General features: G+C 32.7%; 1 protein-coding gene across 3 annotated transcripts; it reads right to left on the bottom strand.

The window, feature by feature from the left end:
* Positions 1–898: 898 nt before the first annotated feature.
* LOC18607478 (serine/threonine-protein kinase STY46) lies at positions 899–10,681 on the bottom strand. 3 transcript variants are annotated; one of them, XM_018116205.2, is made up of 16 exons: positions 9,958–10,655; positions 9,329–9,443; positions 7,846–7,946; positions 7,524–7,643; positions 6,930–6,984; positions 6,459–6,569; positions 5,117–5,167; positions 4,092–4,267; positions 3,902–4,009; positions 3,376–3,449; positions 3,033–3,208; positions 2,728–2,823; positions 2,140–2,220; positions 1,966–2,019; positions 1,598–1,732; positions 899–1,298 (listed from the first exon to the last, which is right to left on the bottom strand). In XM_018116205.2, exons 1-16 carry the CDS (start codon positions 10,152–10,154, stop codon positions 1,218–1,220), a joined length of 1,731 nt encoding a protein of 576 aa, XP_017971694.2. In that variant the 5' UTR covers positions 10,155–10,655; the 3' UTR covers positions 899–1,217. The 3 variants fall into 3 exon arrangements, 2 of the variants coding, with proteins under 2 accessions (XP_017971694.2, XP_017971695.2); XM_018116206.2 differs by lacking the exon at positions 3,902–4,009 and having other exon boundaries at positions 9,958–10,663; XR_001926782.2 differs by lacking the exon at positions 899–1,298 and having other exon boundaries at positions 1,718–1,732; positions 2,140–2,236; positions 9,958–10,681.
* Between the last annotated feature and the right edge of the window lie 3,065 nt (positions 10,682–13,746).

Genomic DNA, 13,746 nt, shown 5'->3' with positions numbered 1-13,746 from the left:
GGGATCAGTAGGATCACCACCCATGATGCGTGGCTCTTGATCGTGATCGAAGAGAATAGGAAGCTCTTCGTGGCCAGGATCGTTGCTGCCTGTACCGCTTAATTTTAAGTTCTTGAAGGAGCCTGTGGATTTGAAGGATTTCAATCTCCATGTCGACATTGATATTTCATGAGGGCATATGGCGGAAAACTTGGGATTTTGACGAGGAACGTACGTACAGCGTTCGGCTGTTAAGAAATATTATTGGTTTGCTTGACTTGTACTTGGGTTTATTCGAAAATTGGATATTCGTCCATTGAAACATTGGAGACTTGCGGAGAGAGAGAGAGAAAGAGAGTCATTGTGGAGAAGAGTGAAAGGTGGCGTTGAAGACGAAAGCGAGAGAAATAGGAAACTTGAACGCTCTAGGATTTCTGTGGAATTATTTCGGCTTTGTACCATCTTAATAGCAAAAGGGCATTGGCGTCATTTAATAACTTTAATGAACAACGACATGCATTGGCTCCTGCTTCCTTGGCTAATTGAATCGCACTCGTCCTCTCTTATAGTTGTAATAAATTCATACGTTTAAACTCTTTAAAATACTATATATTAATTAGTAATATATTTTTTCAGTTCATTGAAAATATCAAACTAAAACTTTTCCGAATATTAATTTACGTCCGTGATTACTGTCATTATTGCTTGATTTCTTGTTCAAAAAATAAAAATCAATTTTTTTTAATAATAAACATGCTAGACAATTACATGCATGTTGACGCATTCACATGCAATCCAGAATCCTATGGGGAATTTGCATCTATAGAACAAATGGAGTCTAATTCTTATACAATGATTTCCTGCTGCGTTCACACCTCCAAAACATGACCAATTGTTATAAATAAAGACCAACAAAATATTGACATTACTATCTGTGATCTCATAAGGCCGCAGGGTAAATATCAAGTTACAAAGCTCATCCATATACCACCATCCCCTTGTTACAGATTGACAAATCAAAGCAAAAAAGGGAATGGCTGGTTAAAGAATGGACATAGACCATAAATGATGAGAGAAAAAGGGAAATGAAAAAAGAAAAAAAAAATTAACAAACCCGATCGGTACTTGATCAATGGAAGAAAATACTGTACAGTGCTGATGAAAATGGCTGGGAATGGCGCCCCAGATAGTTAAAGCCTATGCTCAGGTTATAAACATCACTGTATAACATGTCTACCTTAATGGTGGCCTCTTCTAAGGACAGACAAAAATCCTCCCGAAGATTTCTCTTTACGCCGATCCTCACCTTCATCTCCTACCTGTTTTACATACTAATTGAGTGTTAAAATTTGATATAGACATTCATATTTCACTATTTGAATTCACAAATTCAGAAAACGGAAGAGAAAAGAGAGTGCATGAACTGTTTTGAAATGCAGGTCATCAAAATGGGACCATTGATCTAAAGACTTGAGGCAACCATATTAAGGGCTATACATATATATGTACAAAAAGGTAAAAAGGGAGAGCAAACAACCATTTATATGTTGAGTCATTGAAAGTATGTGAACAAATCATACACAAGAAAACAAGGTGTGTACAAAGAATGAAAACAAACCTCCTTGGCAATCTGCCGCAAAATCTCTAGAATTTCAGAAAAATCAGGTCTTAGTGTTGGATCCTGTTGCCAGCATCTCTCAAGCAGTTCAGTGAGCTTTGGATTAATGTTCTTCGGAATTGTTGGACGTAGCCCCTAGAATCAATGTCAATGAAAAAGTGACTACTTGTATGTGGTAATAATATTGTTCTAAGCACACTATAAAAACAATCCTTCAGTGGCTTTTTCATTATCATGATCTTTTTCCTTGCTTTCTTTTAGGCTAGTAGGGAGGGGAAAAAGGTTGTTCTAAAGGTTGGGAAGATTGCCCCAACCTTACAGCATTTTACATATTACCAAGATTAAATTAAGATAAGCAGCTGACGTACCTTTTGAACCACTCCAACAGCTGCTTGTAATGGGGTTAAGTATTCATATGGCAGCTGACAATGCAAACAAAAGCAAGGTAACAATGGGAATCAACCAACCAAAACAAACCAACACACGAATTTATACATGCACTCCCTAAACATATCAAAGGAAAGATAATGACCGAAAAATACCTTTCCGGTTAACAACTCCCATAACACAATTCCAAAACTGAAAACGTCAGCCTTGTGATCATATGGCTTGTGTTCAATAACCTTCGATGCAAAAGAACTGTTGTAAGAAAATGATAAGACGAACAACCAATTATACGAGGAAACTGATCAAGCTACAAACCTCTTTCCCTTAAAGTCATAGTAAAGGTAACAAAGAGGCAAGTAAACCAATTCCTGAATGTTACTCTAGACAATTATTTTTTTCCTTCTCCAAATGTCTCATATCTTGCAGAACAATTAAAGCACTCTATCCTATCAACAAAAAAATATTTTATTAGATTTAACTTTAGTCAAAAGGTCAATATAGAACGTGACTTTTATTATGATTCCATCAAGGATTTCACTTCTATAATTTAATTTTTAAAGGATATTCACTGATTGAATACGCTAGCTTATTATTCCCAACCACATTTCCAGAAAATGACAAAGCATCTGTTGCCTATCATCCATTGTTGTCATTTTGTTTTCTTTATGATTGATGAGACACCAAAAGGCAAGTTAGGAATATTCATGGAACAGTTTCTAACAGCTTTTGCATTAAGAGCACACCTCAGGAGCCATCCATCTATATGTTCCAGTTTCAGCCGTCATAACCCCAGATTGAGCTTTCACTCTAGCAACCCCAAAATCAGCAACCTTAACCACCTGTAATGCAAACCATGTAATAGCATTTTTATCAAGACAGTAAATATATGATGACGCATTAAATTGACTTTGATAACAAAGAATTATAGTATTACACAGCATGACCATGGTTTTTAGGAGAAAAACATGTTCTCAAGCAAGACTTGAAAGGACTAAGGACAAGCTTTAGTCAGTTGAAAGTAAAAACTAAGCAACTCTAAGCATCTTACTTCATTTTCATCCATTAAAAGATTGGCAGCCTTCAAATCCCTGTGGATTATATTATTTTGGTGCAAGTAGTTCATTCCTTTGGAAACATCTATTGCAACTTTAAGCAAGGTTGGAAGCTTGAAAACACCCTTCTGTTTATGAAGGTAGTCATACACGCTACCACCAGACATAAATTCTGAGAAAGGAAAAGAAAAAACAAGACAGAGAGAAAGAAAACTAATATTAAAAATTTTCTTTCATTTAGAAAGAATAACCGAGAGAGAGAGAGAGAGAGAGAGAGAAATAATCTTAAATATCACTTCCATCAAGTCAGTAAAGACAACTAAAGAATCAGCAGACTACCTGTTACAATACACAAGCTTGGAGGCTTGGTACATGCACCAATAAACTGTACAACATTCTTATGCCGAACTTTCCTGCAAATTTGAAACAAATTGTTGATTAAAGGAACAGATTATTCCTAGACTAAAGCTGTCATAAAAAAGAAGCATTCAATTTTGATAAAAAAATTAAAAATCAGTGCATTTCGTGATGAAAGAAAAGGGTAAAAGTTTAAACACTAATCAAGGAAGTCAAGATCCAAAGTAACTACTTCCTAAATGTACATGTATGCTACTGGTATTATTTCTATAAAAACACATAGAAATACACAAAATCTAGAAACATAAACACAGCAATTAGAGAAGCTAGATATTATCAACTGATCATCAATCTAACTGACCTATAGAGGATAAGTTTAAAAAAACCTCCACCTAACACTTGTTTTTTTTTTTTTTTTGACCGGGGGGGGGGGGGGGGGGGGGTGCGGGTTGTTGGGGGGGGGGGACCACAAGTTCTAATCCGCACACCAGAATATTTCTTCACAAACCTCATGATAAAGACTTCCTGGGCAAACTCTTTCTGCATATCAGTATTTATACGCTCTGGCTTGAGGATCTTAATAGCCACTTCCTGGGTACAATAAGTACCTTTATACCTAAAAGAGGTTAAAAGGACAATTATATTATAGCTCAAAAAAAAGAAAGAGAGATCAATCAGAAAGTAATTGATGCACTTACAAATCCCCATATGACCCAGATGCAACTTTGTTCTCGAATTTCAAGTGTGTAGGATCAATTTCCCAAACATCAGTCCCATCATTAGGAATTGCCACATAGTGCTGATCACCATTGCTCCCCATTTCCTCATAGTCCCTTGTAGGAGAAAAGGAATGCTGCTTGAGCCAAGATTGCTTCTGCATAAAATTGTAATTGAAACTAAAGTCTGATTCAGTTGCTCATAATATAAGCACAAACTTTTAGTTAATAAATTCTACCTCTCATATTGAAAATTTCCATATTTCTAAACATTAAGCATTTCAGCATATTACAACTCAGCTAGAATCGAACCAATCACTTAACAATTGAAATCAGAAAGAAGAAAGCATGGAACGCATCCAAGGCATTTATGCAGATCAGAAGACACATATTAACAAATTAGGATTTGAAGCCCATTAATCCTACACCCTGGCAAAGGGAGGGGGTAGGCACAAAGCTCAAGAAGGGCTTAGCTTCATAGTGTGAGGCTTGTAGTATGAGTAATTTTCTGTCACCAAGCCATTATTAAACTAGTTAAAACTTTGTTTAGCACTGGCTTCACAAATTACTTGACCATATACTACACATAAGCATCCAGTGAAGAAAGCAAGGGTCTAATGATGAATAAAAATTAACACTATATCATGATAACATAAAATAATTTGAAATATTTCAGGTAACAGAAGGCCCATTTTAAAGCTGATCAAAATTTGGTAAGTATTATCATGCAGTGCTCCACTTGAAAAGCTGGAGATGGCTGACAAAGGCAACAACGCAAAAAACTTATTAAATTAGACTCCCATTAAACCAGTCCTTTTAACATTATAGGTAAAGATAAAAACAATAAGCACACTCAGTGCAAGTGAATTTAAGCTTTGCTGAAAGGACACACGACAACATTCCATATTAATCACAAAAGTAAAAGAAATCTTTTGCAGATATCCAAGAAAACATTCAAAAGTCTCATAAGTAATTTGAAAGCACCTAAACCTGCAGTATGGAATTACCTCAATTTTTAACACTTCCTTCTCCAAAGCAACTTTAAGCTGCTCTGTTTCCTGACAATTTCACATCACAAGTCTGTCAAGCAAGTTCTAGAAAAATTATAATCTTCTAATAGACCAAGGCTTAAACAAACCATTTAAGTACAGTAAAACCTCTAAAAATTAGTATCCTTGGGGCCATGAAAATTTATTAATTAATCGAGATATTATTTAATAGATAAATTAATAATTTATTAATTTATGCATTAATTAATAAAAAATTAATTTATCAAGATATTCTTTATTTTTTTTCCAAAACATTGAACTTAATATATGTATTGTGTATTGTGTATTGTGATTATACAAATATTACCTAATTACCGAATTTTGATATATCGTTATTCTATGTATACTTATTTAATATACTTGATGAACATTAAGTGAAGCAAAAACATCTACAAAAAGAACAAATAATATCACAAACGGTAAAACTAAACACAATGGCTTCTCATCTCAAAGGTATAAAGAAATCAACAATAACAGATGAAATGTATAAAGTATTGTGTGAGCACAACATAGAAAACCCAAATTGCACCCAAAAGCATTTGCAACAGTGGGTGTCAAAAAAGTTTAACTTGCAAGTGAGTCGAGCAACAATATCAAATACGATCAAGAGGTCATCAAAGTATTTATCAGCCAACATTGAAAAAGGTAACACCAAACAGTACAAAACTGCAAAATTCTCTGAGCTAGATAAGGTTCTCAATGAGTGATTTGCTTAATACCAAAAAAGGTTAAGATGAAGTCTAAAGAAACATCAAGTTCAAGAAAAATAAGTAACATTGGAGTCATATTTTACAAAGGCATTCTAATTGAATTATGTATATATATAATTTTAATGAATAATGAGATTATTAATTTATATATCAAGTGGGACCTATATGTTTTTTTTTTAAATGTATTATCTTATAAATTTAGAAAATTATTAATTTATCACATCGGTCCTAACTCGGGACCAGTCAAAAATATTATTTAATAGAGGTTATTAATTTATCGAATATTAATTTATAAAAGTTTTACTGTACAGCAATAAGCACTCATCTAGTTGTCTAAAATGGAATTTTTAATATGACTCTCAAGAAAACAAAAATAATTACCATCTAAATTAACAAATGATAGAATCCATAAGTTGAGAAACAAATAGCATATATAAAATTTTGGAGCAATAATAAGAGCAGTTATTCTGACAGCTAAACATAAAATATTGAAAAAACCAACCATGAGAGATTTTATTTTAGTTAAATGGTCATTGTATAAAACAATTACGTCTATAGCTATAGAAGTAAGATATTAAAATGAAAAGTACCTCATATGGCCAACCTTCAACAACAAAAACATCTAATGAGTAACCATCTACTGTAGAAAATGCATGTGCTTCCTGGATGTTCAGCCCAATCTCAGCAAGCAATGCGGTCAACTGCAAGTAATGCACAGGCATGACCCAATAGAATGAGGAGCAATATTGAATGGTCAAATATTTAAAAATTATGTCCATTTCACATGTAAGCTCACTGACTCTCTAGTGGAGTAATTCAAGCATGGGTAACAACAAAATGATAGTTGTTTTGACATGAAAAATAACCAGAGAACAATATTAGATGCCAATTGCTTGAACCAAGAGCTCAGATGGAACCTAAGATGAATTTTTTATCATTAATTTTATTCCAATATAATCTAAGAGTGTAACCATCTCGAGTTCACAAAGCACTAACTTAAAAATAACAGGATGATAGAATAAATTTACACTTCTAGTTCAACAAACAAACCTATCATATACCTTACTGAGAAGTTTTGGTTTGTCTTCTGTTGAAAATGTAATTTCGTGCATGGGCCTGCATCAGCACCAATTAAGAAAAGAATGTAAATTTCACCATCCAAATGAATAAGATAGTATCTACAAAGTTTCAACAAAATGACACAAGTATCAGGAGATGAACAATAAGGCAGACGGACAAAAGGTGAACATGAAAATAGATGTCATCACACACAGGCACAGCTAAAACTGAAATCAACAAAAGATAGCAGGTGAGGAAGAATGGCTCTGAGGTAACAAAAGTATCAGGAGATGAACAATAAGGGAGACAGACAACAGGTGAACATGAAAATAGATGTCATCACACACAGGCACACCTAAAACTAAAATCAACAAAAGATAGCAGGTGAGAAAGCATGGCTCTGAGGTAAGAAAAGTTGGACTTTTACAAGAGCTTATCAATTAATGCACTCCTAAATATTTGAAAGAACCAATATAAGAATATTCCAAAACAATAAGTTGATCAAGTCCAAAAACCAAGCTACCACTAACTTTTTTAGAATCTTAGTAGAAACAATCAGCCCTTGCCTAAGGACATTTCAAGGCATAAATAAATACCGGGAAAATTTTGAATTGGCATGTACAGAATTATCTCCATCTTGATCTTGAGATTTATTTGCTTCCAGTGCAAGGGCTTCGAGATTTGGCGATGAGCCGAAGGCAGGTGGTGGATGTATGCTGACAATTGAAAAGCCAGCTAGAATTCTCAGCATCATTAACAACACCACTCAAGGTGCAAAATGAACAACAAAAATATTGAAAGAAAAAATAAGAGGTATATAGAAGTCTTAAAGACAAATTCTGCACCAGACAAGTGAGATCTGCTTTAAGAAATTAACGCATGTACATTATAGATGACAAAATTTTTTGACAAGCAAACCTTTGTCTGCTAGAGTGTTTTGGAGAACTTTGAGCTGATTCCTCACACAGGGGGTTTGAAAGAGTAGAATAATCTAAACTCCCATCAGAAATAGATTGGACCTACACATGCAGGTAACCAACATTAAACAGTTGAAAACAAATCAAGACCTGGGAGCTAAGTATAGCATTGAAATCACATCAATTCAAATTTATAACTTGAATATTTAGAAGAAATCCTCAAGATGCTCACATGAATCTGTTCAGTGATGGGTACAAAAGAAACATCAAATAGAAAAAACAGACATTAAATTTATCCATTGAAGAGTGAGAGAGACAAATGCATCTAAAAAATAACATTGAACTGCATAAGAAATTACAAGGTTAGGGTTTAGAAAGTGAGGAAAAGGAATGACAAAAGGAGTCTGAAAATCATTGAAATAAAACTGCTAATATGTCAATTATGCACATTACATACCGAATAGAACCATTTCACAATCAATTAGCTTCACAACCTCTTTAATAGTTTATGGCGAAATAAGGAAGCATGCAGGAAAGGATGATAGTAGTAGCAACTGCAATCCTCAACTTAATAATTGATGTGTTTATTGACAAGTATAATTTAATGCTATAGATTTATTTTTAGAAGGTTCTAAGAGGATAATTTACAATTGGGATAAATTGTCAAACTGCATCTACAATGCCAATATGCAATTGAACACATTATTATTTCGAAGAACATTCTATATTTCATAAAAACCTCTCTATCTTTCCACTATTACCCTGGAAAGAGACAGCATGAAAATTTACCTACCTGAAGTGAAGATGAAATATACAGGCACAAACCTAAAAATAAATGTCAGCTTCAGCCAACTAAATAGGAGACAAAGTCAAGATTGAATGGACTAGGTCTTTTGAAAGTGACAACTACAGGCAACACCAACCTTGTACTAGCCTACCAAGATTCAGTCAGCTTCGAAGTCTAAAACCAAAAACCTGACACTTATTAATGGAAAATAATGCATGCATTTTCGCAAACATTCTCAAAACGTCAAAGATAAAGCAATCTCACCAACTGAATGTAGTGGCTTGATTACAAAATGTAAAGAACAACTTTGATTTTGTAGCCTACCGTAGAACTGGATCTCAAAAATTGTGAAATATTTTCAGCTTCCAAATTTTTTAGAGATATGACCCTTATACACATAATGAATTGTATACAATGAATGTTTCTAATAATCTAAAAAAGTTAGGTAGTGGGATGTGGGACCTGACAACTTTCAATTTCCAAAACCTGATCAGGTAAGGTGCACCACATCAGTCATAACATGACTCATGACATTAACCACACACCGATATATCATTCTAAGAATGACAAAGAGATTAATGTTTAGAACTAACTAGCAATACCTTTACTTTCACCTTTACCAAAAATGTAGAGCTAATTAATTAAAAGCTTCGTAATGCTTTGTTATGAAATGTAACAGAAAAAAGTAAGTCACTACCTGCACAAGACGAACTTCCATTGCTGGTCTGTTAGCAGGATCATGAGCCAAATGCAGTAACCTCTTGTGCATAAGAACATCTTCTGCTCTTTCCACATTCACATCTAATGCATATCTGCAACGTATAAACTCACGCTTAATAAAAACAACAATTTATTAATTCAACAAGAATCAGAATATTGAATTTTTCAAGAAGATATAATAATAAAAGAAAAAAGAAACTATGAAATCTGCTTCTCTCTACTTGTTTCTGATCTCATCGGCAGCAAGCCAAACACCAAAAAGCAATAAAGAAATAAAAAAAAAAGTTATAATATGATATTAATCCACTAATCAAAACAAACAAAAAATTCCTTAGGCAAGTTAAAATGCATATTAAACGCTACTGATTTACCATAACATTAAGCAAACAGTTCGTTAATGGAAACTCAAACGCTAATCTTCGAAGCACAGAATCCAAACAGGAAAAGAGAGCAAAAAAAAACTCCGTCCCTGAGATTCAGTATTTTGATAAAAAAAACCTTCATAATCACACAACAAATTACAACAGATATAGATGTAAGATAAAAATAAATGAAAATGTTATACATGCAGTCAATTCTGAAGAAAAAAAATTATAAAAGATATACCGAGTAGGGAGACGATGGAAGTGAGTCCAAAGTTCGTCGTCGAAGCCAGGCCGATTAGCCTCTTCTTTGTCGGATTCTCGAAGCCGCCGGAGCACCTCATTGTAAACCTTGAGCTTTTGCCGCTGTTGCCGGCTCTGCACCGGCGACGACGTGTCACTCGCTTTGCTCCCGCAACTCTCGTTATCCTCCATCACCATTGAAAAAGAAACATACAAAAAAGGAAAAAGCGACAGAAAACCAAAAGCAAAGAAAGGCGCAAAGTAAAGGGAAATCAAAGGGCAAGAAAAAGGCGTGATGATCTTTAGCTTTTCGTTTACGTTGAGTTTATATGGAGACGCAGATTTAAGAAAGAAGCTAATCCTTTTTCCAAAATTAAAAATAAAATAAATAAATAAATTCTTTTTTTTATTTTGGTTCCGCGGAATGTTTAACGGTGCAGTGCGCACCACTCAATCACTGCACTGAGGGATTATGCCAAAATGCTTTTATTGTGCTTTCCATTTTCTCATAAAAAAAATAAAACTAAATGGATTAGATGAACAAGCTCGACCCTTGATTTTACTAATTAAGTGGACTTTTTGGGGGGATTTAGGGGTAGGTCAGATCTAGGATCAAGCCGAGTGAGGCGTAAAGGGTGAAGCCACATCAGACATGATGAGGCAGCGCCCCATCATAAATTTGTGTATCGAAATATATTAATTAAGGCAAGATTACAGCACTAATTGAATATTTGTTGCTACTACCCTAATGAATGAAATGACGATATCTTTTAATTAAATAATAAATCCCTATGAATCAGTGATGCCAAAACCAGGCCACCACCCTCCTCTCTGCCCAGTGAGTTTTGGCTGTTCCTCTCACAGTCCACTCGTAACAAAAGAAACTCCCAATTGGCATATTCTGTGTGCCCCCACTGATTTTGGATAAGCTCTTCATTCAGAATGACGATTGTACCCCCACCCCCTCCTCCTAAAGATTACACTTAACCTCATTTTAGGTCAACAATCCAAAGGATTCCAAGGGAGAGGATAAAGTTGGCAAAAAAGAGGATTAATTTATGCCTTCCTCAGTGCTTGGAGCAGTGGTCAATTGGTAGGGTCGCATTTTGATTTTTTGATAGGATTTGGATCTTGATTAAACAGTGCAAGTATCAAATACTCCTATTGTAGAGTTCGGTGAGTATTACACTGATTAAATCAAGCTCTTATTAATAATTATAAATAATAAGGATATTGATAACTAATTTATAATTATGTATCTTATATTATCCAACTCGACTAAGTAAGATCATAATAGCTTATAGTCATATTTTACTATCCGTCATGCATTTCAATAAGATTCAAGTAGTGGTCTTAAGGTACAAACATTACACAAATTTGAATATAAATAATAATTTTTAATATTAAATTTTAATTTTATATATTATGTTATATTTATATATTTTTTATAATTAATGTAATACTTACTAAAATTTATAAATTATTTCAAATATATTTTTAAATTTTCATTTATTTTTTATGAACTAAATTTAATTTATTAATTTACTTTTCATTAATAATATGCATAAAAATTGATTTTAAAGTCATTTTAATCAAATTCAAAATTTTAACTGAATAATGTCTAGAATATTTGAATATGAATTCAAATAATAATCTCAAAATTTTAATCGGATAATTATAAGATTCAAATACCTATATACCAAATAATATATTTCAAAGTAAAGTATTACTGACATTTATAATAATGTCACGGATCTTACATCAGTAATAAATTAAATGGAACTTGAGAATATAAATATGATTCTTTCACCACCTATTAATCATATATTTTGGGTTAGGAACGTCAGTCTGTAATTTATAGGTTTACTTAAATTTTATTTTATAAGTTTAAAGGTGCATGAGATTGTATTTAAATTTCGACTCATGACAATTGATATTAAAACATACCCATATTTTCATTGATGTAGGATCTCCATAAGAAATACAATGGTTGAAGTAGATCCAAATTCGTGTAAGAGTTCCTCTTCTCTACGGGTAAAATAACTAGTGCAATGAGGGTGTTGCATAATTTGGTGAAGTTGAATGTCACGGATTTCACATCAATAACTATACGTTTGATTTGTAGAATAAAATAAAATTAAATAGTTATTTTGTGAGAATAAAATAAGAAATGAATAGAATATAATGATTATTATGTAGTTTGATTTATGGAATGAGATAGAGTAGGATTTGTTATTATAACTCATTTTAATCTTTGATTGGTTAGAAAAGTTTTGAAATAGTTTTGGAATAGTTAAGGAATAAATAATAAAATAACAAAATTACCTTTTATTATAATTTAGTAAACTAGAAAAAATTACTCATTATTATAATTTAATAATATTTTTTATTTTTTAATACTAATAATGTATTGTTAAATTATTAATATGATTTTTTATTGTAGTTTCTTTTTATTTTTTTCTATTTGTATTTTCATTTTTTAATCTTTTAATTTATATTTTCAATCAAAACTTAAATATTAATAATTTATTATTAAATTATTAATATATATTTTATTTTAATTTTTTTTACTTTTTCTTTATTTTTATTTTTTATTTGTAAGTTGTAATTATTTTCAATAAATGGAGACATTTTTATCCAAAAAAATTTTGACTCTATTCCATAGTCATGGAATAGCCATTAACATGGGAGAGGTGGGGAATGGCTAAACCAAGAGTTTGGGTAAAAAACTAACCAAACAAAAGAATAAAAATGATAAAGGAATAAGGAGGGAATGGCTTAGCCATTCCCAGGTACCAAACGTGCCATAAGAGATGGGTTGGGTTTTGAAAATATAAACTTAGGTTTTTCACTAAATATTAGACATATTTTTTTGAGTTGAGAATATGAGCTTGTAATTTATAATTTTATATAAATTTTATTTTTAGAGTTTAAAATCACAGAAAATTGAGCTTAAGTTTTGACCTGTAATGATAAATACTTTTTAAGAAGAGAGATAATTAGGTAAATATAATTACCTCACATGAAATATGTGAATTTTTGCTGAGAGATAAAAAGGTTGGGAAAAAAATGAAGAAATATAACAACAAAAAGGTTCTCTTTGTAGGTGATGTGATGCTGGCTTGTGAGGTTGAGAAATGAACGTGAATGATAAGAACATGATATACATATATTTCGTACAACAATAATAATGGATGGAAACGTGGACTATTGTCCCCAGTGTATGCAACCTATCACCGGCAATACAATCCCACTACGATCCACCAAACACCTGCTTCGTCACCATCATTCTTTTGGCTTCTTTAGGTATCACTTCGCCACCTGTTCTAACCTAGTTCATCGGATCACATTATCCATCCCTGGTTCTTAATAGACCACCTACGGCAACGCTCATTACTAGTTAGACTGTAAGCAAAAAGTTTCATGTCAACTTTCCATCGGTTAGTTAATTTAAATAAATAATATTAGACTTAACGACACAAAAATCGTGAATCGGTTGATCAAGTTGATTAATATAATTGACTTGTACAATTGATTAAAAATTATTATCGACACAATAAGAATCTGACGAGCAATATAATTCACGTTTTTTTGTATCTAATGTTTTTTAACACATAATCAAGATATTTTTCTCAAAGTCTTTGTTTATAATTAAGTTAAGTAACCAATCGGCGCAGGCCCTTATTCACGGGGATGTGGGAAACAAAGACAGCTTAAATCAGGAAAATGAGATTAGTTGCTAATTATTATTATTAAGATTAATTTGCAGGATAGATAATCACGTGGTGTG

Source organism: Theobroma cacao, chromosome 2 (genome assembly GCF_053813885.1).
Source record: "Theobroma cacao isolate CCN51 chromosome 2, ASM5381388v1, whole genome shotgun sequence".
In the NCBI taxonomy this organism is placed as follows: domain Eukaryota; kingdom Viridiplantae; phylum Streptophyta; class Magnoliopsida; order Malvales; family Malvaceae; genus Theobroma; species Theobroma cacao.
The sequence above is the reverse complement of the archived record's forward strand: the minus strand, read 5'-3'. Positions and strand labels throughout refer to the sequence as shown.

Excerpts from the sequence above, each read along its gene's own strand:
- LOC18607478 (XM_018116205.2), bottom strand. The coding sequence starts at position 10,154 with ATGGTGATGGAGGATAACGAGAGTTGCGGGAGCAAAGCGAGTGACACG. Across the intron at positions 4,268-5,116 it reads AGGAAGTGTTAAAAATTGAG|AAGCAATCTTGGCTCAAGCA; the intron begins GTAATTCCATAC and ends AATTTTATGCAG. Across the intron at positions 1,299-1,597 it reads TGCGGCAGATTGCCAAGGAG|GTAGGAGATGAAGGTGAGGA; the intron begins GTTTGTTTTCAT and ends TATGTAAAACAG.